General features: G+C 47.3%; 1 protein-coding gene across 2 annotated transcripts in view; it reads left to right on the top strand.

Moving 5' to 3' along the window:
* The first annotated feature begins 600 nt into the window (after nucleotides 1-600).
* TMEM230 (transmembrane protein 230) overlaps nucleotides 601-24,654 on the top strand; it is a 46,222-nt gene continuing 22,168 nt past the window's right edge. The window contains exons 1-3 of one of the 2 annotated variants that reach the window (XM_063932055.1): nucleotides 601-758; nucleotides 3,108-3,211; nucleotides 6,197-6,315. In XM_063932055.1, the coding sequence (XP_063788125.1) occupies nucleotides 670-758; nucleotides 3,108-3,211; nucleotides 6,197-6,315 (312 nt within the window). In that variant the 5' untranslated portion in view covers nucleotides 601-669. The remainder of the gene's footprint in view (nucleotides 759-3,107; nucleotides 3,212-6,196; nucleotides 6,316-24,654) is intronic. The other variant, XM_063932056.1, reaches the window with a different exon arrangement.

Here is a 24,654-nt window from a genome sequence, read left to right as displayed (position 1 = left end):
GGTAAAGTGTGCCGAGCAAAGCGCTAGCGGAGCGAAGGCACCATGCCCGAAGCATGGCGAGCGAAGCGGTGCACTAATTGGGGTTCCCAGTCACTTTACGCAAAAAACGACACCAAAAAAAGTTAAAAAACTCATGTCGACCTTTTCATATGTCGACCTTTCATGTGTCCATGTCGACCAATAGTGGTCGACCTAATGACTGTCGACCATAACATGGTCGACCATTCATACCGGAACCGCTGAGGTGCCTTGTTCGGCTCTATAAAGAGAGCATCAGTCTCATGAATAGTAGTTCTGCTGCTCCATACACTTGCAGCAGTCACCCCGTAACCTTACGTGTGGGTAAGAAGCAGCTGTAGCCTCACAGTCAGCAACAGCTGAGGCCCTTACATCAGCTAGTGTTAGCTTAGGCCTGCCTGCTCAGCCCACAGCAGCTCCAGGGCGGATGTGCTCTCTCTGACCCCATAGACAACTTTATAATTAGTACACACAGAGCTTTCACTCCGTTGGACATCGATAGTTTCAAGCGACATCTACATTAACAGACAGTGTATTACCGATGGCCATTTTATTACTTCCGCCAGTAACAGGGCACGCAGAGTGACAGGTGATCCCGCCTATCAAGCCTCCAGCAGCGGGGAGGCGGGGCAGCACGTCATGTGACTGACCATGCGCAGATGGTGGGGAGCTGGCAGCAATTTCCTGTTACACCTTAACCCGGGGTCTTCTGTGTGTACGATGGCCGCGCAGAGCAGCAGGTACACGCGTTACTATTATACTGGGCCCTGCCGGGCAATCACTTGAGCGACACAGACGCATCTAGTAACTGCACTGCGTAGCAAAGGCTCAGCAGCAGCTCCCTCCCACTGCCTGTGTACTGCTCTGTTCCCATGCAGAAGTACTGTACTTGCCATATAGTACTTGTACAATTACACGCTTGTGTATGCTCATTGTTGTGGTTTCTTTTTATTTTAAGCCAACCTGCTATATTAGTAGTGATAGGCAACGTGATGGGTGGCTTAGTGCCCTTAGAAAGGGCCACACAGACAAAGGGGGATATGTACTAAGCAGTGATAAAAGTGGGTAAGTTGCCCGTGGCAACCAATCAGCTGCTCTGAATACTTTTATCGTATGCAAATTATTAATGTTACGTCAATGCTGATTGGTTGCCATGGGCAACTTCTCCACTGGCTCACCTCCACTTTTATCACTACTTAGTACATCTACCCCTTAATCACAATGATACATTTAATACAAGAAAGAGACCCCTGTCTGTATTATTGTAAGCAGAAAGCTGTTCTGCAGATCGCTGAACTGTATTTTGAAAAGCACAGCAGCATTAGTCTGGCCTGTATAAACCGGCTTACCATACTATCCCTTTAAACCGGGACACTCATGAATTACACAGGTTCTGTGGCTGGCTGACTTCAAGCCTCCATGTCACCTGATTTTAATCAGCTAGAGAACCTGTGTAATTCATAAGTGTACCAGTTTAAAGGGATAAACCTAAGCCTATATATAAATAACTGGCAATAAATGGCAAACATCTGACAATAATGCAGGATAGAGCTGCCGACCATAGGCTAATAAGCCCTGTATATCAGCGATGGATTAAGGCAGTTCTCCGATCCCACAGGAATATCCAACATGTTTGATTTTCCCAATTTGCAGATCTTGACCAAAAGTTATCTCGATCGGCAATTTTTAACATGCAGAAGTTTCCAGAAGCCTAAATGAATCGCCGACCATCAATGGCCACCGCTCGGCGTTTTTGATCAACAAAATGTATTGGATCGGGGAGTTGGTACCCTGATGTCTGACACACACAAAACTCACGTGCCACATACCCATCACTTCTAGATTTCCTCACAAATAAAGATTTAGAGGGAAATGCATAAAACCTTCTAAAGTGGAGAAGTTGCAGCCAATCAGCTTCAAGCTAGTACAGTCTAAAAAAATGTAAGGTAGAAGCTGACTGGTTACTATGGCAAATTTTCCACATGTCCACTTTTACACTTTTTAGAAGGCTTGACATATCTCCTTCTAAAGGTGCATACACACTTGACAAGAAAATCAGCGACGTTGCTAATTTTCACCCTTCCTGAGCGATGTTGCTCATTTTCTTGGCAAGTGTGTATGCCGCTGTCGACCAGTGATGCCCAACCCTGCGGGTCGTTATCGACCCTCTCTGTTGGCCGTGCAAGCGGCTCAATCTGGACTGCCGTCCAAGAGCTGCCTGCCCAGCCGATGCATGACGTCACTAAGCTATATGACCGTCATGTCGCTCGGTGTGTATGCCCGGCATGGGAGGGAGTAACACTAGGCGACGTCGCTCATAGATCACGTCGCCTAGTGTCTACCCACCTTTAGTATGAAGCGGTATATTTACTAAACAGCTGTTTTGCCATTGGTTTTAAAGCAATGATTGATTGATTTAGACAATACATAGTGTTTAGTAAAAATAACTCCAAGTGTGTCTGTGGAAGATAACATGGTGTGTGCTGACCTTTGAGCACTGTGTGGCTTAATATAAAGACATCAGTAAAGCAGAGTTGCACCAACACAATGGTCTCATATTTAAAAAAAAAAAAAAACACTAGTCACATGAGGAATACAGTATATAATTTATATGAATCTCTGACACAGTGGGAATTGATAGGTAGAGTGCAATGCGGGAACAGTAGAAGAAACTAATTACTTGCATTATTTAATGTGGCAGCTGTGTTTGTAAAAGGTTGAGAGAGCCTGTATTGCTCTCCAACAAGGTGACATTTGTAGTAAGGGGTAGAAGAAAAAAAAGCATAAGAAGTATAGAAAGTCCCAATCAAGTGATGAAATAAAGCTGGTCTGAGTAAAACACAATCCACAATAACATTTGCTAAAGGGCAAACAGAAAGCACATTGCACAATCAGTACATAAGAGTAGCACAAAGGATATAGGCCCTCATTCCGAGTTGCTCGCTAGCTACTTTTTGCAGCCGTGCAAATGCATAGTCGCAGCCCATGGGGGAGTGTATTTTCGCTTTGCTAGTGTGCGATCGCATGTGCAGCCGAGCGGGACGAAAAAGTTTCTTGCAGTTTCTGAGTAGGTCTGAACTTTTACTCAGCCCTTTAGATCACTTCAGCCTGATCGGTCCCGGAATTGACGTCAGACACCCACCCTGCAAACGCCTGGACACTCCTGCGTTTTCCCTACCACTCCCAGAAAACGGTCAGTTGACACCCATAAACGCCCTCTTTCTGTCAATCTCCTTGCGAACGGCTGTGCGAATGGAATCGTCGCTAGAAGCATTGTACAGCAACAATGCTGTTTGTACCCGTACGACGCGCCTGTGCATTGCGTTGCATGGGCAGTAGTAACCTGATCGCTGTGCTGCGAAAATCGGATGCGTGCGATCAACTTGGAATGATGCCCATAGGCCCTCATTCCGAGTTGTTCGCTCGCTAGCTGCTTTTAGCAGCTTTGCACACGCTCAGAGCCGTAACTACGTGTGTGCCAAGGGGGCTTGGCACACAGCGCAGTTGCCCTGGGGGCGCACGGCCAGCGGCATGTAATGAGTCAAATTGACTCATTACATGCCGCCTCTAAGTCTCTGCGCCGTGCGCCGCTCTGTGAAGCTAGAAGACATCAGCGCCGGAGGAGGGAGGGGGAGCAGGGAGCCGCAGCAGCGCTATGTTATTGGTAGTAAGCGCCGCTGCAGCATCCCCCTCTCCTTCCGTATTGGCTGCCCGGCAGCCAATACAGAAGGAGAGGGGGATGCTGCAGCGGCGCTTACTACCAATAACATAGCGCTGCTGCGGCTCCCTGCTCCCCCTCCCTCCTCCTCCTGCTCATCTCACTGCCTGCACCGAGGGAGCAGCACGAGGAGCCTGTCAGCGGGGAGAAGGTAAGTATATTCCCCCCCCCCTCTCTCTCTCTCTCGCTCGCTCTCTCTCTCTCTCTGTCTCTCTCTCGGACACCGCCTGCCGCAATGTGTAAAAAATGGGACTGGCTGCCACAATGTGTAAAAAATGGGACTGGCTGCCGCAATGTGTAAAAAATGGGACTGGCTGCCGCAATGTGTAAAAAATGGGACTGGCTGCCGCAATGTGTAAAAAAGGGGGATGGCTGCCGCAATGTGTAAAAAATGGGGATGGCTGCCGCAATGTGTAAAATGGGACTGGCTGCCGCAATGTGTAAAATGGGACTGGCTGCCGCAATGTGTAAAATGGGACTGGCTGCCGCAATGTGTAAAATGGGACTGGCTGCCGCAATGTGTAAAAAATGGGACTGGCTGCCGCAATGTGTAAAATGGGACTGGCTGCAGCAATGTGTAAAATGGGACTGGCTGCCGCAATGTGTAAAAAATGGGACTGGCTGCCGCAATGTGTAAAAAAGGGGGACTGGCTGCCGCAATGTGTAAAATGGGACTGGCTGCCGCAATGTGTAAAAAATGGGACTGGCTGCCGCAATGTGTAAAAAATGGGGTCCTGGCTGCCGCAATGTGTAAAATGGGGTCCTGGCTGCCGCAATGTGTAAAATGGGACTGGCTGCCGCAATGTGTAAAAAATGGGACTGGCTGCCGCAATGTGTAAAAAAGGGGGACTGGCTGCCGCAATGTGTAAAATGGGACTGGCTGCCGCAATGTGTAAAAAATGGGACTGGCTGCCGCAATGTGTAAAAAATGGGGTCCTGGCTGCCGCAATGTGTAAAATGGGGTCCTGGCTGCCGCAATGTGTAAAATGGGACTGGCTGCCGCAATGTGTAAAAAGGGTCTATCTGCCGCAATGTGTAAAAAGGGGGACTGGCTGCCGTAATGTGTAAAAAGGGGGACTGGCTGCCGCAATGTGTATAAAGGGGGACACCGTCTGCCGTAATGTGTAAAAACGGGGACGCTGTCTGCTGTAATTGTAAAAAAGGGACGCTGTCTGCCGCAATGTGTAAAAAGAAGGACCGGCTGCCGCAATGTGTTAAAAGGGAGACTGGCTGCTGTAATGTGTAAAAAGGGGGACTGGCTGCCGCAATGTGTAAAAAGGGTCTATCTGCCGCAATGTGTAAAAAGGGGGACTGGCTGCCGCAATGTGTAAAAAAAGGGTCTATCTGCCACAATGTGTAAAAAGGGGGCCTGGCTGCCGCAATGTGTAAGAAAGGGTCCTGGCTGCCGCAATGTGTAAAAAGGGAGACTGGCTGCCGCAATGTGTAAAAAGGGGGACTGGCTGCCGCAATGTGTAAAAAGGGGGACACTGTCTGCTGTAATGTATAAAAGGGGCTCTACCTGGTGTAGTGGCGCTACTGTGCAGCGTAATTTGAATAATGTAGACTACTGTGCACCGTAGTATGAATTGCTATTATTTTGTGGCCACGCCCCTCCCCCGTGAAGCCACGCCCCTAGAAATTTTTTTGCACGCCTACGGCGCGCACTGCCCCTGTCTTACATGGGGGGGGGGGGGGCGCCGCTGCCGCCTACTGGGAGTGAATCTTAGCTTTGCAGAATTGCGAACGAAAGATTCGCAGAATTGCGAAAAGAAATTTCTTTGCAGTTTCTGAGTAGCTCGACACTTACTCTGCCACTGCGATCAGTTCAGTCAGTTTCGTTCCTGGTTTGACGTCACAAACACACCCAGCGTTCGCCCAGACACTCCCCCGTTTCTCCAGCCACCCCCGCGTTTATCCCAGAAACGGCAGCGTTTTTTCACACACACCCATAAAACAGAGTTTCCGCCCAGAAACACCCACTTCCTGTCAATCACACTACGATCACCAGAACAAAGAAATTTCTTCGTTAAGCCGTGACTAAAATACCAAACTTTTTAGCAAATTTACTTGGCGCAGACGCACTGCGAACATTGCGCATGCGCAGTTTGCGACAAATCGCTCCGTGCGAAAAAAAATAACGAGCGAACAACTCGGAATGAGGGCCATAGTGCAGTGGTTCCCAAACTCAGTCCTCAAGGTACCCTTCAGCTGGTTACACACTGAGCGATATGTTGTCTGATCCGGGTGATCGGACAGACATATTGCTCACATAGTCGCATACCGTCAGTGTGTATGCCCGAAATGCACGTGGCTGAAGTCGCTAGCGACATCATCAGGTTTTAATGTGCTCAGTCTTGTAATTAAACTTGGTCTTCTCGCTGTTTTTTGTTGTTTTTTTAGCAACATTTCAGACAGAATTGCAAATGATTGGTCTTTGTTTAATGTTATTTTATATTCTAGGAATTAAGTTCTCCCTATATGCAATGATGCCCTCAAGGAGTAGCGCAACTGTAATGCCAAATAGCAAAGTGAAGTACTCCAAGCTTTCTGACACAGATGATGGCTACATTGATCTTCAGGTATGGTTACATTATGTGGAAATTAAACATCAGATCAGTATCTCTTGACCCAGTATATGTACAGCACTGGAATAGACACATGGGGCACCTTGCGGTATCATTGTAAACAGTTTGTTAGACGCTCTGTTACTGTTTTCTAAAGAGCCATGCATAATCCATATCTGGCAAATGGGAATGTGGTACAATGCCCGCGCCCATGTAAATCTGTGTCCCTTCTGTGAGCTAGGCTAGTACCATTACTGTGGCACATGCTTTCAACCACACCTGAGTATAGGATGGTGGTGTCTGTCTTGTTGATTCCAAATGCTAGAGTATAATGGCAATAAAGGTGACACACACCTGTTTTGAATAACAAGAACAAAAATTCTTCCACCTGCACTAAAAGTAACAGATATACAGTACAAATAAATCGGCTGTGAAATAAGTGGAAAAACACAGATCACTAAGGGGGGATTCGCCATGGGCTAATTGAAGCAGTGGGGGTATTCAATTATACCCCTTTTCCACTTGCTAGCACGGGTCGCAGCCAGGAGCCTGACACGGCTGCGACCCGTGCTAGAGCCCCCTTCTACACTGAGCTCACCAACCCGGCATATTGCCGGGTTGGTGACGCTGCTGCTGACGCCGCCCTTCCATACACTGTGAACGGGAGCCGTGTCGCATCCGTTTACACTACACAGCTTACCGCAAAGCTACCCGGGTAGGATTCCCGGATCACTTGATCCGGGAATTTGCAGGGGGAACCTTCTCCACTAGAAGAAAAACCGGGTAAATGCGCGCCCCCGCGCATTAACACGTGTTTTTAGAGCTAGTGGAAAAGGGGTATTAGCCCTGAAGACAGCCCACAGGCTGCAGTTCACAAGGATTTTTTTTCAAGCCTGAGCTGGTTCGAAAAGAAATCCCAGGGCGAGAAAAAGAATATTCATAGAAGTACTTGTTGGAGAAGGCCAACAAAAGGAGTAGATTGCTTTTTTGGAGCACTCTTTTCAAATGTATTATATGACTAATTTGACATGTTTATGGTAATATAAAACTTAACCTTTAATATACTTCCATAAAATAGAGTGGGGTAATTAAACAGCAATGTCCATAAATGAACACACTAAAGTCAATGCGCGATCTGTAATGCACCCCCTATCTATTATGGGTGCCAATATCCATTATCAAATAACAATACATTTGTGTGGTGAATTTATTATGCAAATTATTCCTATATCCTTGGACGTCTATAATCATCCTGTTAAATAGTCACTAACAAATTACTCAACGTGACATTAAATTAGTGGACGTATGTAATTGTCCTTAAATAATAACAGCAAATTGCTTAAAATGACAATAAGTTAATTCATAGTCAAAGCCAATGTTCCAATTATATTCTCAGCATAGAAATTTTCTAAATTTATCACCACTATTTATCACCGCTACAACAAGAATCTATTGCAATACAATACCACTTCTACTGTCAAATAAATCGATTAATAATCAAAAACAGTATCCAGCGATATTACCAGCATAGAAATTTTCCATTTGTTACTGCTACCACGTATGTATACTGCTGTTCAATGCAAATCCTACTATCTAACATATTACAGAGCTAAATGCAACATTGTTTCATTAAACATGGTAAGTACAAATGGTGTTTAAAAATCCCCACAGGGCGTCACATTAAACATACTCCGGCTGCCTCTATATAGTATGAGTCATATCGAATTATCCACTGAGTATGTTTGTTATAATAGACCAGGGGTGGCCAACCAGTCAGAGACAAAGAGCCAAGAAATCTTGTTAGGTATATCAAAGAGCCGACTTTGAGCCGAAGACGCACTTGCAAAAATGGGGTGTGACCTTGTGCCTGCTAGGCCACACCCCTGGTATAAAATACATTGAAAAAGCCAGATCCAACATAAAATACAATGAAAAAGCCAATTCTACATCAAATAATTGATAAGCCAGATCCGCATAATATGTATTGAAAAGCCAGATTCACATAATACACTTCAGTTACCCCATGTGTCACTCCAGCCAGCAGCCTCTTGTGTCACTTCAGACAGCTCCCCCATGTGTATTTGGCTCCCTCAGTTCTTAGTCTACGTAGTGCTGCTGCATGTCTGGCTGGAGTGCAGCGGTTTACAGATCTTTTGTGGTCACGTGACTTTGAGTGTTGGGAGCCACATTTGAATAAAGAAAGAGCCGCATGTGGCTCAAGAGCCACGCGTTGGCCACCACTGCAATAGACGTATCAAAGATATTGTGCTCCATGAAAATGTATCACAAATGTAACATCTCTTGTAACACTTGTCAGACTGCCATTAACTTAGGAATGCACATGTTATAATGTAACAACTTCGACTGCCATGGCGATGAGACACAGCGCAATCTCATGCAGATATATAGATACAGGTACTATATGAAAACAATTCTCATTAATTGCACCTACTACAACTCCTATTGCAGACATAGCAAGTACCACTCTGAGATCCTTATACCGCGTCTCACTGAATGCACTTGTTGTGTATAGAATTCAAGCTGTGTCTCCATACTACTTCAATAATGGTAATTGGTCCCCTGCCATTAATATGAAATTCCCTATGCACGGCATGTACCAAATACATTTATTTCGATTAGAAATCAAACTGTAATTAGAGGCCCTTTATTAGGCTGGTCAAAGGCTGTTGCCCGAAAGAAAATGTGACGCATTCAATATATTCAATCATATCCTTTTAGGACATGATGCCCTGTTAGTGTTCAAACATCAACACCATCTGTATCAAACCATATGAAAATATAACCACATTCAATATATTCAGTTATTTGTACTTTTCACAGTGTCACCATAGATACACTTTATGACATAATATATTCCATGGTGTATTAGTGCATATGTGGAGAATAGTAGTCCGTGGCGCAGTCACCCTCATCTGCTGCCCAATATCTTCAATGAGTGGATAATAGGTGAGAGTGAGGGTGATTGCCGGGCCGTTGGAAAAATAGATTTAGCATCACTGTGTCATCCTGTATCTGGTGTTAGATGTATCCTGTTACCTGCGGCATTGCAGGATTCAAATGCGCCAGCAGGAGACAGGTGAATGCCTGAAAAAGTTTTGAGAAGAAATATATATCACCTGACCATGGACGGCAGTGTTTCATGAGCTAGAGACAGGTATAATTATGAGTATAGTCTCAATGCTGTACGGCAATTACCTTATATACCTCACTGAATGATGTAACAACAAGCATGTATAAAGAGTAGCACAGTCCGAAATGCACTGCCCTCATCTGCTGCCCATCATCTTCAACCGAGCGGATGATGGGTGTGAGTGAGGGACATTGCCAGGCTGTTTAGAAAAATAGATATAGCACCACTGTGTCTTCCTGTATCTGGCGTTAGATGAGCCCTGTTGCCTATGGCATTGCAGAGTTCAAATTGTCTGCAGGAGACAGGTGAGTGCCTGGAAAAAATATTGTGTGCAAGTTGTAGTGTGAATTACCAGACCGTAGATAGCGGTATTTCACATGCCGGGACGAGTGTGTAGCAGCTGCGGATAGCGGTTAATTTCACATGTTGTGAGCAACTTCCCCCTGCAGTTAGGAGCCGGGAAGCTGTTGGCTGAAGTCCATAAACTGAACGTACGTTTCACCACGCTAAGGCTTGATCACCAGTTGACTAAAATAGGATTTTAATTACCTACCAGTAAATCCTTTTCTCGTAGTCCGTAGAGGATGCTGGTGTCAACATTAGTACCATGGAGTATAGATGGGTCCACTAGGAGCCACTGGCACTTTAAGAGTTTGATAGTGTGGGCAGGCTCCTCCCTCTATGCCCCTCCTACCAGACTCAGTCTAGAAAATGTGCCGGGGAGACAGACAACTTAGAGAGAAGGATTATACACAGATAGTGGCGAGATTCACACCAGCTCACACACAAGGCAAACCAAGCTAACTAGCTTAAAATATCAGCAACGGCTGAACAATATTACTTAACCAAGTAACAAAACCGTACTTAACCAAGAAATAAGCAGTACTGAACTAAGTAACCACTGCAGGATCACGAAGTGCTGGGCGGGCGCCCAGCATCCTCTACGGACTATGAGAAAAGGATTTACCGGTAGGTAATTAAAATCCTATTTTCTCTTACGTCCTGGAGGATGCTGGGGTCCACATTAGTACCATGTGGATGTACCAAAGCTCCCAGAACGGGAGGGAGAGCGCGGAGGCTCCTGCAGAATTGATTGACCAAACTTCAGGTCCTCAGAGACCAAAGTATCGAACTTGTAGAACTTAGCAAACGTGTTCGACCCAGACCAAGTAGCCGCTCGGCAAAGCTGTAAAGCCGAGACACCCCGGGCAGCCGCCCAGGAAGAACCCACCTTACGAGTAGAGTGGGCCTTAACAGACGTAGGACACTGCAATCCTGCCGTAGAATACGCATGCTGGATAGTGAACCTGATCCAGCGAGATAGTCTGCTTAGAAGCAGGACACCCAAGTTTCTTGGGATCATACAGGACAAACAGAGAGTCCGATTTTCTGTGACAAGCAGTCCTCTTCACATAGATTTTCAGAGCCCTTACAACATCCAAGGACTTTGATGAAATTGAGGAGTCAGCAGCCACTGGCACCATAATAGGTTGGTTGATATGAAATGCCGACACAACCTTCGGAAGGAACTGCTGACGTGTCCGGAGCTCAGCTCTATCTTGGAAGATCAAGTAGGGGCTCTTACAAGACAAAGCCCCTAGCTCCGACACACGTCTAGCAGAAGCTAAGGCCAACAAAGTGACAGCCTTCCATGTGAGAAACTTGACCTCAACCTCCTGTAGAGGCTCGAACCAATCCGATTGGAGAAATTGCAGCACCATGTTAAGATCCCATGGTGCCGTAGGCGGCACAAAGGGAGGCTGGATGTGCAGAACCCCTTTCAAAAAGGTCTGAACCTCCGGGAGGGAAGTCAGCTGTTTCTGGAAGAAAATGGATAGGGCCGAAATCTGGACATTTACGGATCCCAACCTCAGGCCCATATCCACACCTGCTTGCAGGAAGAGGAGAAACCGTCCCAGTTGAAACTCCACCGCAGGAAACTTCTTGGACTCACACGAAGATACATATTTTTTCCAAATAATGATGGTAATGTTTAGACGTTACTCCTTTCCTAGCCTGTATTAGGGTAGGATTAACCTTGTTCGGAAATGCCCTTCCGAGCTAATATCTGGCGTTCAACCTCCATGCTGTCAAACGTAGCTGCGGTAAGTCTTGATAAGCGAACGGCCCCTGCTGCAGCAGGTTCTTCCGAAGAGGAAGAGGCCTTGGCTCTTCTAGCAGTAGATCCAGAAGATCCGCGTACCAAGCCCTTCTTGGCCAGTCCGAAGCGATGAGTATAGCCTGAACTCTTGTTCTCCTTATGAGCTTTAGAATTCTTGGAATAAGTGGAAGTGGAGGAAACACGTACACTGACTGGAACACCCACGGAGTCACTAGGGCGTCCACTGCCACGGCTTGTGGGTCCCTCGACCTGGAACAATACCGCCCAAGCTTCTTGTTGAGATGAGAGGCCATCATGTCTATGATCTGTTACCTCTGTGAACACCTCCGGATGGAGTCCCCACTCTCCTGGATGGAGATCATATCTGCTGAGGAAGTCCGCTTCCCAGTTGTCTACTCCCGGAATGAAGATTGCTGACAGTGCCAACGCGTGCTTTTCTGCCCAGAGGATGATTCTTGTTACCTCTGACATTGCAGCTCTGCTCTTTGTTTCGCCCTGTCGGTTTATGTAAGCCACTGTCGTTACGTTGTCCGACTGCACTTGAACGGCTCGATCCCTCAGAAGATGGGCCGCTTGGAGAAGACCGTTGTAGACTGCTCTCAGTTCCAGAATGTTTATTGGTAGGCCGGCTTCCAGACTTGACCACCTTCCTTGGAAGGTTTCCCCTTGAGTGACTGCACCCCAGCCACGGAGACTTGCATCCGTGGTTAGAAGGATCCAGTCCTGAATCCCGAACCTGCGGCCAGAAGGTGATGTAATTGTAGCCACCAGAGGAGTGAAATCCTGGCCTTTGGCGACAGACTTATTCTCTGGTGCATGTGTAGATGAGAAACCCGACCACTTGTCCAGGAGATCCAGTTGTAAGGGTCGAGCATGAAACCTCCCGTACTGCAGAGCCTCGTAGGAGGCCACCATCTTCCCCCGAAGGCGAATGCACTGATGAACCGAAACCCGGGTTGGCTTCAGGACATCCCGGACCATTGTTTGTATCACCAACGCTTTCTCCTCCGGAAGAAACACCCTCTGCACTTCCGTGTTGAGGATCATTCCCAGAAAAGACAACCTCCTGGTCGGCTCCAAATGTGATTTTGGAAGATTCAGGATCCAGCTGTGTTCCCTGTGTAAATGGGTCGTGAGAAAAATGGACTGTAACAGCTTCTCCTTGAAGTTGCCTTTATCAGCAGATCGTCCAGATATGGAATTATGTTCACCCCCTGTCTGCGGAGGAAAACCATCCTCTCCGCCATCACCTTGGTGAATACCCTCGGTGCTGTGGAGAGGCCGAATGGCAGGGCCTGGAATTGAAAATGACTGTCTAACAGTGCGAATCGGAGAAAAGCTTGATGTGGTGGTACGCATCCTTGATATTCAGAGATACCAGGAATTCCCCCTTCTCCAACCCTGATATTACTGCCCTCAGAGACTCCATTTTGGACTTGAACTCCCTCAGAAAGGGGTTTAACGATTTTAAGTTCAAAATGGGTCTGACCGAACCCTCCGGTTTCGATACCACGAAAAGGTTTGAATAATAACCTTTGTTTTGCAAATGGGGTGGAACTGGTACAATGACCTGTGACTCCACCAACTTCTGGATGGCTGCGCTCGCCATGCTGCGAGCACGGTGGCGCGCTATGCGCGCCACTCTATCTATTCTCCCTCCAGGGAGGTCGTGGACCCCCAAGAGGGAGAAAAGATGTCGGTATGTCGGCGCCGGTATGGTGGTCACCGGGAGCTTGGCCGCCGGCAACCTGAAGACCACCCGTCCGAAAGGACTTGGATGCAGCTAAAGAAATAGGCTTCTTCGTAGCAGGTGCAGCTGAGGGTAGAAAAGGTGACTTACCCGCTCTAGCTGTGGAAATCCACGCATCCAACACTTCCTCAAAGAGAGCCTGACCTGTGTAGGGTAGGGTCTCCACACCTCTCCTGGATTCCGCATCGGCAGACCACTGACGCAGCCAACATCCTCTACGAGCTGAGACAGACATGGAAGATATCCCTGCAGCCATAGGCAGATCCGGGAGGGGGGGGGGGGGCACTCGGGCCCGTGCCCCCCTGTCGTTTCTGACCTTTTTTTTTTTTTTTCCCCAAAAGGAGAACAGCAGCAGCTACTGCTATTTACGTCAGTCAGATTTGATAAAAGAGCCGGCAGGCACTAGGACCCGCCGCGGCTCTAACAGCAAGTCCGTGTGGTAACCAATGGGGAGGCAGGAGCTGCAGCTCCAGCCTCCCCCTACTCACACCACAACCTACCTCCCCCACTGCCAGCCGGCTAGATTCCAGCCCAGACGCAGGGTTCAAATGCCAGCATTGAGTAAGACTGTTCCTTATGACGGCGCAGAAGGCTTCATTAGCCCTCATTGCACCGCACAGTTTCCCAGTACTTCCTTTACCACCATGCTAGGTGCAGTCAAACTTAGCTCAGCTTTGACAAGGCGGCCTGTGTGATTGTGGCAGGGCTGTCCTGCAGATGTCTTATGCTGCTTGTTGGAGATCCAGTTGGCTGCTTCTGCTATTCAAAGATGGGCAGTTCGTGTCCTGCAGTCTGAGTCTCAGTGCAGTGCCCAAAACAAGGTATGCTGCACCTGCCACCACCAACTAAAAACTATAATAATTATGTTGTGCTGGGGTGCATGCCAGGCTCCCATAACTAATGGAACAGGTGACCAACATTTCAAGGCCCAATCAACCTTTTCATCAGGGTAAAACATTGGCAGTAAACCAGGGTGCGCTCCTACAGCCAATCATTACCTGACGGCGTATTCTGTGAGGCCACGCCCCGTGTGATACCACTCCTCTTATCTGGGAGCACGCGTGCCTTAGGTGCATGTAGATATAACTATTACCATTCCCCTATCATGGTGCCCCCCCTTTCATTTTCTTCTGGATCTGCCCCTGCCTGCAGCCATCAACCGAGGTTTTTCATGGATTCCACCATAAATCCTGCAGAATCCTGAATGTTACGTAAAAACAATTCAACGTCACTTTTATCCATTGTATCCAAATCCTCTAGTAACGTGCCTTACCACTTTACTATAGCTTTGGAAATCCATGCACAGGCAATAGTAGGACGTTGTATCGCCCCTGAAGCCGTGTATATGGATTTGAGCGTAGTGTCAATTTTGTGATCAGCTGGTTCTTTTAACTCTGTAGATCCGGGGACAGGTAAAACCACCTTTTTTGAGAATCTGGATACAGATGTGTCAACTATGGGTGGGTTTTCCCATTTTTTTTCCTATCCTCAGGGAAAGGGAAAGCAACCAGAACCTTTCTAGGGATCTGAAATTTTTTCTCCGTGTTTTCCCAGGCTTTCTCAAATAATAGCATTTAGGCCCTCATTCCGAGTTGTTCGCTCGCAAGCTGCTTTTAGCAGCATTGCACACGCTAAGCCGCCGCCTACTGGGAGTGAATCTTAGCTTAGCAAAATTGCGAACGAAAGATTCTCTAAATTGCGAATAGAAATTTCTTTGCAGTTTCTGAGTAGCTCGACACTTACTCTGCCACTGCGATCAGTTCAGTCAGTTTCGTTCCTGGTTTGACGTCACAAACACACCCAGCGTTCGCCCAGACACTCCCCCGTTTCTCCAGCCACTCGCGCGTTTTTCCCAGAAACTGCAGCGTTTTTTCACACACACCCATAAAACGGCCAGTTTCCGCCCAGAAACACCCACTTCCTGTCAATCACACAACGATCACCAGAACGAAAAAACCTTGTAATGCCGTGAGTAAAATACCAAACTTCTTAGCAAATTTACTTGGCACAGTCGCAGTGCGAACATTGCGCATGCGCAATTAGCGGAAAATCGCTGCGATGTGAAGAAAATTACAGAGCGAACAACTCGGAATGAGGGCCTTAATTCCTTAGACGCAGGGAAGGTTAGGGAGGCTTTCTTATTGTCAGTGAAGTAAGCTTCCTCAACCTGCTCAGGTGTTTTATTAGCAATATTAAACACATCTCTAATGGCCTCAATCATCAACTGCACCCCTTTTGCAAGAGGTGCCGCCCCCCGCAACACATCCCCCTCACCGTCTACCGTGTCAGAATCGGTATCTGTGTCATCGTGCATAATCTGGGCAAGAGCACGTTTTTGAGAGCGTACATTAGGGGGCCCTGAGGTAACAGAACCGGGCCAAACTGCCATAGAGTTCTGTAAAACCTGAGTTGCCCTCATTTTGTACAACTCTAGTATAAATCTGAGAAATCATACATTTAAGAGAGGCTAACCACTCAGGCTCCCTTGCTGGGACCTGCGCTAACACAGTGCAATCCTGATTACATGGAATGGGATCATCCTGAGTGGACATTTCCTCTGCAGCATATGACACAGAGTCCCTGGACATAGCTGAATGGAGACCACACACACACACACACACACACACACACACACGGAAGGGCAGACAGAGTTTCCCCCCAAGAATGGCAAGAGAGACACAGATTGGAGCCAACCCACACACAGCGCTACAGTACAGATATACAGCCTCCCCCCCTTCTACAACCCCCCGGTACCGTATATGAGAGCTGGAGTTGATTTGGAGGGACAGCTCTCACTCACAGCGCTTCTGCAGGCATAAAAATGGCACTGAATGCTGCCGGGTCCGCTCTGAGAAGCCCCGCTCCCTTTCATGGCGCTGCTTTGCACTCTTATACTGGCCTGAGGAAAAGTGCTGGCAGCGATCCTGGGACCCTGACAGGCTTGGTGGTCAGTGTAGGGTGTAGGCGCTCGCTCAGGGCACCCATCACAGCGCCGCACTATGTACCGCTGAGCCCCGGAGCGCAGTTAGTACTGCGCTCCCTACCCTGTTGCAGCCATCTTCACACCACCTCCCCGCTTGCCAGGGGGGCCGGTGACTAACTCGCCACTGATTCCGTCCCCTGTGAGTGTCTGAGTACGGAGGATTCTGACGCTTGCCTGGGGATTCAGTCTCCGGTTAGCATCTGTGTAACCAGTGTAGGGTATTAAGACACTGGCTCAGGACGCCCCTCATAGCGCCAACACTGTGTGCCGCTGAGCCTTCCCGGAGTGCAGCTGCTCAGAGCTGCGCTCCTACCCTAGTGCCGCCATATCTCGCCATCTTCTGGCTCTGTAAGGGGGTGGTGGCATGCTGCTGGGGTGAGCGATCCCCTGTGGCGTGAAACGATCGATCCCCTCAGGAGCTCAGTGTCCTGTCAGCAGAGATAGTGGCTCAGACCCCGCAGGGCGGACACTACACCCCCCCACCCCCTCCTTAGTCCCACAAAGCAGGGGGGCTGTTGCCGGCAGCCTCCCTGTAAAATAATAAACTCTAAAAAAAGCTTTTTCTAAAGAAGCTCTGTAGAGCTCCCCTAGATGTGACCGACTCCTCCGGGCACATTTTCTAAACTGAGTCTGGTAAGAGGGACATAGAGGGAGGAGCCAGCCCACGCTCTCAAACTCTTAAAATGCCAGTGGCTCCTAGTGGACCCGTCTATACCCCATGGTACTAATGTGGACCCCAGCATCCTCTAGGACGTAAGAGAAATCTATTTTTCCAACGGCCCGCCAATCACCCTCTCTCTCACCTATTATCCGCTCGTTGACGATATTGGGCAGCAGATGAGGGTGACTGCGCCACGGACTGTACTATTCTCCACATATGCACTAATACACCATGGAATATATTATGTCATAAAGTGTATCTATGGTGACACTGTGAAAAGTACAAATAACTGAATATATTGAATATGGTTATATTTTCATATGGTGTGATACAGATGGTGTTGATGTTTGAACACTAACAGGACATCATGTCCTAAAAGGATATGATTGAATATATTGAATGTGGTCACATTTTCTTTCGGGCAACAGCCTTTGACCAGCCTAATAAAGGGCCTCTAATTACAGTTTGATTTCTAATCGAAATAAATGTATTTGGTACATGCCGTGCATAGGGAATTTCATATGTATGGCAGGGGACCAATTACCATTATTGAAGTAGTATGGAGACACAGCTTGAATTCTATATACAACAAGTGCATTCAGTGAGACGCGGTATAAGGATCTCAGAGTGGTACTTGCTATGTCTGCAATAGGAGTTGTAGTAGGTGCAATTAATGAGAGAATTGTTTTCATATAGTACCTGTATCTATATCTCTGCATGAGATTGCGCTGTGTCTCATCGCCATGGCAGTCAAAGTTGTTACATTATAACATGTGCATTCCTAAGTTAATGGCAGTCTGCCAAGTGTTACAAGAGATGTTACATTTGTGATACATTTTCATGGAGCACAATATCTTTGATACATCTATTGTAACAAACATACTCCGTAGATAATTCGATATGAATCATACTATATAGCAGCAGCCAGCGTATCTTGTATGTTTAATGTGACGCCCTGTGGGGATATTTTAAACACCATTTGTACTTACCATGTTTAATGAAACAATGTTGCATTTAGCTCTGTAATATGTTAGATAGTAGAATTTGCATTGAACAGCAGTATACATACGTGGTAGCGGTAACAAATGGAAAATTTCTATGCTGGATATTGTTTTTGATTATTAATCGATTTATTTGACAGTAGAAGTGTATTGTATTGCAATAGATTCTTGTTGTAGCGGTGATAAATTTAGAAATTTCTATGCTGAGAATATTATTGGAACATTGGCTTTGACTATGAATTAACTTACTGTCATTTTAAGCAATTTGCTGTTATTATTTAAGGACGATTACATACGTCCACTAATTTAATGTCACGTTGAGTAATTTGTTAGTGACTATTTAACAGGACGATTATAGACGTCCAAGGATATAGGAATAATTTGCATAATAAATTCACCACACAAATGTATTGTTATTTGATAATGGATATTGGCACCCAGAATAGATAGGGAGTGCATTACAGATTGCGCAATGACTTTAGTGTGTTCATTTATGGACATTGCTGTTTAATTACCTCACTCTATTTTATGGAAGTATATTAAAGGTTAAGTTTTATATTAACATAATCATGTCAAATTAGTCATATAATTCATTTGAAAAGAGTGCTCCAAAAAAGCAATCTACTCCTTTTTTTGGCCTTCTCCAACGAGTACTTCTATGAATGTTTAGTTCATGATTGCAGGAACACCTCCAGCTTTTTGAATTATTATAATCCCAAATTAGGGTATATAATCTTAGCTGGTTTTTTTGAACAGTTAATGACAATTTACTATTACTATATGTCCAGTGCTGGATATAAATATTAAACTGAGAAAAAGAATATCCCTGGGCATTTAAGCTTCCACCCTTTTTCAGCCGCAGTACATGACCGCATGTAATTGAATTCCCCCCAAATCTAATAACTATATGTACTGTAGACCTCCTAGAAAATCCCCCCGAACATTCTAATTGACTAAATACATAAAAATAATATTGGCTTGACACCAGAGTAGTAATATTAAAACTTAAATGTACTCCATTAAAAAAATCAATCTGTAATAGTTTATGGGCCCTACACACTTGCCGACTGGCCGCCTAGCTGCCCGACGTCCGGTACGGCTGTCGTACAACCCGGGGAGGATCACGGGGGGAGTGAAGTTTCTTCACTCCCCCCATCACCGGTCTCCATAGCCCTGCATGCTAATATGGACGAGATTGTCCATATTGGCCTGCAGGTATGAACGAGCTGGCACCAACGATGAACGAGCGCGGGGCCACGCATCATTCATCATTGGTGCATACACATTGAAATATATCTTTCAGTGAAATCTTTCAGTGTGTAGGGCCCTTTAGTGCTGTTTATAGATAACACCAGGGTTGGCTCGAGGCACGTTCCTTAGGGGCAGCTGTGTTGGGTGCCGGACACTTAAGGCCAGCAATCATCCGACTTGTCAGACAACTGAAATCAGGCATAGGTTCGTCAGCCAATAAGACCTCGCGTACTGGCAGCGGCGGTTCCTTATTGGCTTCCGGACAGCAAGCCTTCATTGGCTCACGAACCGGCGCCATTTTTTGAGATGGCAGAGAGACGGACTGAAGGGCAGGAGAGGCATGCGCTGCACTCTCCTCCCCTCAGCCACGGTGACAGCAGCAGAGGAGCCCGGGGGCAGTGACAGCAGCAAAGGAGCCCCACACTGTGGGGGCGTCATGTGTATCTGGCAATGTGGTGGAGTTATGTGTATCTGGCACTATACCGGGGGCGTTATGTGCAATTGGCACTATACTGCCGACGTTGTAAGGCTGCTAATTGTGTGTGTGTGTGTGTGTAGATATCAGTGTTATATTATATCAAACCAATATATATATATATATATATATATATTTCTCTATCGTCCTAAGTGGATGCTGGGGTTCCTGAAAGGACCATGGGGAATAGCGGCTCCGCAGGAGACAGGGCACAAAAGTAAAGCTTTTACAGGTCAGGTGGTGTGTACTGGCTCCTCCCCCTATGACCCTCCTCCAGACTCCAGTTAGATTTTTGTGCCCGGCCGAGAAGGGTGCAATTCTAGGTGGCTCTCATAAAGAGCTGCTTAGAGAGTTTAGCTTAGGTTTTTTATTTTACAGTGATTCCTGCTGGCAACAGGATCACTGCAACGAGGGACAGAGGGGAGAAGAAGTGAACTCACCTGCGTGCAGGATGGATTGGCTTCTTGGCTACTGGACATGAAGCTCCAGAGGGACGATCACAGGTACAGCCTGGATGGTCACCGGAGCCACGCCGCCGGCCCCCTCACAGATGCTGAAGCAAGAAGAGGTCCAGAATCGGCGGCTGAAGACTCCTGCAGTCTTCTTAAGGTAGCGCACAGCACTGCAGCTGTGCGCCATTTTCCTCTCAGCACACTTCACACGGCAGTCACTGAGGGTGCAGGGCGCTGGGGGGGGGCGCCCTGGGAGGCAAATGAAAACCTTTAAAAAGGCTAAAAATACCTCACATATAGCCCCAGAGGCTATATGGAGATATTTACCCCTGCCTAAATGTACTAAATAGCGGGAGACGAGCCCGCCGAAAAAGGGGCGGGGCCTATCTCCTCAGCACACGGCGCCATTTTCTGTCACAGCTCCGCTGGTCAGGAAGGCTCCCAGGTCTCTCCCCTGCACTGCACTACAGAAACAGGGTATAACAGAGAGGGGGGGCAGAATAAATGGCAATATATTAATATAAAAGCAGCTATAAGGGAGCACTTAATCATAAGGCTATCCCTGTCATATATAGCGCTTTTTGGTGTGTGCTGGCAGACTCTCCCTCTGTCTCCCCAAAGGGCTAGTGGGTCCTGTCTTCGTATAGAGCATTCCCTGTGTGTCTGCTGTGTGTCGGTACGTGTGTGTCGACATGTATGAGGACGTTATTGGTGTGGAGGCGGAGCAATTGCCAAATATGAGGATGTCACCTCCTAGGGGGTCGACACCAGAATGGATGCCTTTATTTGTGGAATTACGGGATAGCGTCAACTCGCTTAAGCAGTCGTTTGCCGACATGAGGCGGCCGGACACTCAATTAGTGTCTGTCCAGGCGCCTCAAACACCGTCAGGGGCTGTAAAACGTCCCTTGCCTCAGTCGGTCGACACAGACCCAGACACAGGCACTGATTCCGGTGGTGAAGGTGACGAATCAACCGTATTTTCCAGTAGGGCCACACGTTATATGATTTTGGCAATAAAGGAGATGTTACATTTAGCTGATACTACAGGTACCACTAAACAGGGTATTATGTGGGGTGTGAAAAAACTACCAGTAGTTTTTACCGAATCAGAAGAATTAAATGACGTGTGTGATGAAGCGTGGGGTGCCCCGATAAAAAACTGCTAATTTCAAAGAAGTTATTGGCTTTATACCCTTTCCCGCCAGAGGTTAGGGAGCGCTGGGAAACACCTCCTAGGGTGGACAAAGCGCTAACACGCTTATCAAAACAAGTGGCGTTACCCTCTCCTGAGACGGACGCACTTAAAGATCCATCAGATAGGAGGATGGAAAATATCCAAAAAGGTATATACACACATGCAGGTGTTATACTACGACCAGCTATTGCGACTGCCTGGATGTGCAGTGCTGGGGTAGTTTGGTCAGAGTCCCTGATCGAAAATATTGATACCCTGGACAGGGACAATATTTTACTGTCGTTAGAACAAATAAAGGATGCATTTCTTTATATGCGTGATGCACAGAGAGATATCTGCACACTGGCATCACGGGTAAGTGCTATGTCCATTTCGGCCAGAAGAGCTTTATGGACACGACAGTGGACAGGCGATGCGTAGAGGAGTTATTTGAGGTCGGTCTATCGGATTTGGTGGCCACGGCTACGGCCGGGAAATCCACCTTTCTACCTCAAGTCACTCCCCAACAGAAAAAGGCACCGACCTTTCAACCGCAGCCCTTTCGTTCCTTTAAAAATAAGAGAGCAAAGGGCTATTCATATTTGCCACGAGGCAGAGGACGAGGGAAGAGACAGCAACAGGCAGCTCCTTCCCAGGAACAGAAGCCCTCCCCGGCTTCTACAAAAGCCTCAGCATGACGCTGGGGCTTCGCAAGCGGACTCGGGGGCGGTAGGCGGTCGTCTCAAAAATTACAGCGCGCAGTGGGCTCACTCGCAGGTAAATCCCTGGATCCTGCAGATAATATCTCAGGGGTACAGGTTGAAATTAGAGACAGAGCCACCTCGCCGTTTCCTGAAGTCTGCTTTACCAACGTCCCCCTCAGAAAGGGAGACGGTTTTGGAAGCCATTCACAAGCTGTATTCTCAGCAGGTGATAGTCAAGGTACCTCTTCTACAACAAGGGAAGGGGTATTATTCCACTCTATTTGTGGTACCGAAGCCGGATGGCTCGGTAAGGCCTATTCTAAATCTGAAGTCCTTGAACCTATACATAAAGAAGTTCAAGTTCAAGATGGAGTCACTCAGAGCAGTGATAGCGAACCTGGAAGAAGGGGACTTTATGGTATCCTTGGACATCAAGGATGCGTATCTCCACGTTCCAATTACCCCTCACACCAGGGGTACCTCAGGTTCGTTGTACAAAACTGTCACTATCAGTTTCAGACGCTGCCGTTTGGTTTGTCCACGGCACCTCGGGTCTTTACAAAGGTAATGGCCGAGATAATATTTCTTCTTCGAAGAAAAGGCGTATTAATTATCCCATACTTGGACGATCTCCTAATAAGGGCAAGGTCCAGAGAACAGCTAGAGATGGGTTTAGCACTATCTCAAGAGGTGCTAAAGCAGCACGGATGGATTCTGAATATTCCAAAATCCCAATTAATGCCGACAACTCGTCTGCTGTTCCTGGGGATGATTCTGGACACAGTTCAGAAAAAGGTTTTTCTTCCCGAAGAAAAAGCCAAGGAGTTATCTGACCTGGTCAGGAACCTCCTAAAACCAGGAAAGGTGTCTGTACATCAATGCACAAGAGTCCTGGGAAAAAATGGTAGCTTCTTACGAAGCAATCCCTTTCGGCAGATTCCATGCAAAGGGATCTGTTGGACAAATGGTCAGGGTCGCATCTTCAGATGCACCTGCGGATAACCCTGTCGCCGAGGACAAGGGTATCCCTTCTGTGGTGGTTGCAGGAGGCTCATCTATTGGAGGGCCGCAGATTCGGCATACAGGATTGGATCCTGGTGACCACGGATGCCAGCCTGAGAGGCTGGGGAGCAGTCACACAGGGAAGAAATTTCCAGGGAGTGTGGTCGAGCCTGAAAAAGTCTCTTCACATAAGCATTCTGGAACTAAGAGCAATCTACAATGCTCTAAGCCAGGCGGAACCTCTGCTTCAAGGAAGACCGGTGTTGATCCAGTCAGACAACATCACGGCAGTCGCCCATGTAAACAGACAGGGCGGCACAAGAAGCAGGAGGGCAATGGCAGAAGCTGCCAGGATCCTTCGCTGGGCGGAGAATCACGTGATAGCACTGTCAGCAGTATTCATCCCGGGCGTGGACAACTGGGAAGCAGACTTCCTCAGCAGACACGACCTTCACCCGGGAGAGTGGGGACTTCATCCAGAAGTTTTCCACATGCTATTAAACCGTTGGGTAAAACCAATGGTGGACATGATGGCGTCTCGCCTCAACAAAACACTGGACAGGTATTGCGCCAGGTCAAGAGATCCGCAGGCAATAGCTGTGGACGCGCTGGTAACACCTTGGGTGTACCAGTCGGTATATGTGTTTCCTCCTCTGCCTCTCATACCAAAGGTATTGAGGATTATACGGCAAAGAGGAGTAAGACTAGTGGCTCCGGATTGGCCAAGAAGGACTTGGTACCCGGAACTTCAAGAGATGGTCACGGACGATCCGTGGCCTCTACTTCTGAGAAGGGACCTGCTTCAGCAGGGTCCTTGTCTTTTTCAAGACTTACCGCGGCTGCGTTTGACGGCATGGCGTTGAATGCCAGATCCTAAAAGGAAAAGGCATTCCAGAAGAAGTCATTCCTACCTTGATAAAGGCAAGGAAGGAAGTCACCGCGAAGCATTATCGCCGTATTTGGCGAAAATATGTTGCGTGGTGCGAGCAGCGGAGTGCTCCGATGGAGGAATTTCAACTGGGTCGTTTTCCTACATTTCCTGCAATCAGGATTGTCTATGGGTCTCAAATTGGGATCTATTAAGGTTCAAATTTCGGCCCTATCAATATTCTTCCACAAAGAATTGGCCTCAGTCCCTGAGGTCCAGATTTTTATCAAAGGAGTACTGCATATACAGCCTCCTGTGGTGCCTAAGGTGGCACCGTGGGATCTAAATGTAGTTTTAGATTTCCTCAAATCCAATTGGTTTGAACCACTAAAGAATGTGGATTTGAAATATCTCACATGGAAAGTGACTATGTTACTGGCCCTGGCTTCGGCCGGGAGAGTATCTGAACTGGCGGCTTTGTCTTATAAAAGCCCTTATTTAATTTTCCATTCGACATAGGGCAGAGCTGCGGACGCGTCCGCATTTTCTCCCTAAGGTGGTATCAGCGTTTCACCTGAACCAGCCTATTGTAGTGCCTGCGGCTACAGACGACTTGAAGGACTCCAAGTTGTTGGACGTTGTCAGAGCCTTAAAAATATACATTTAAAGGACGGCTGGAGTCAGAAAATCTGACTCGCTGTTTATACTGTATGCACCCAACAAGTTGGGTGCACCTGCTTCTAAGCAGTCGATTGCT

The sequence above is a fragment of the Pseudophryne corroboree genome, chromosome 6 (genome assembly GCF_028390025.1).
Source record: "Pseudophryne corroboree isolate aPseCor3 chromosome 6, aPseCor3.hap2, whole genome shotgun sequence".
In the NCBI taxonomy this organism is placed as follows: Eukaryota; Metazoa; Chordata; class Amphibia; order Anura; family Myobatrachidae; genus Pseudophryne; species Pseudophryne corroboree.
The sequence above is the reverse complement of the archived record's forward strand: the minus strand, read 5'-3'. Positions and strand labels throughout refer to the sequence as shown.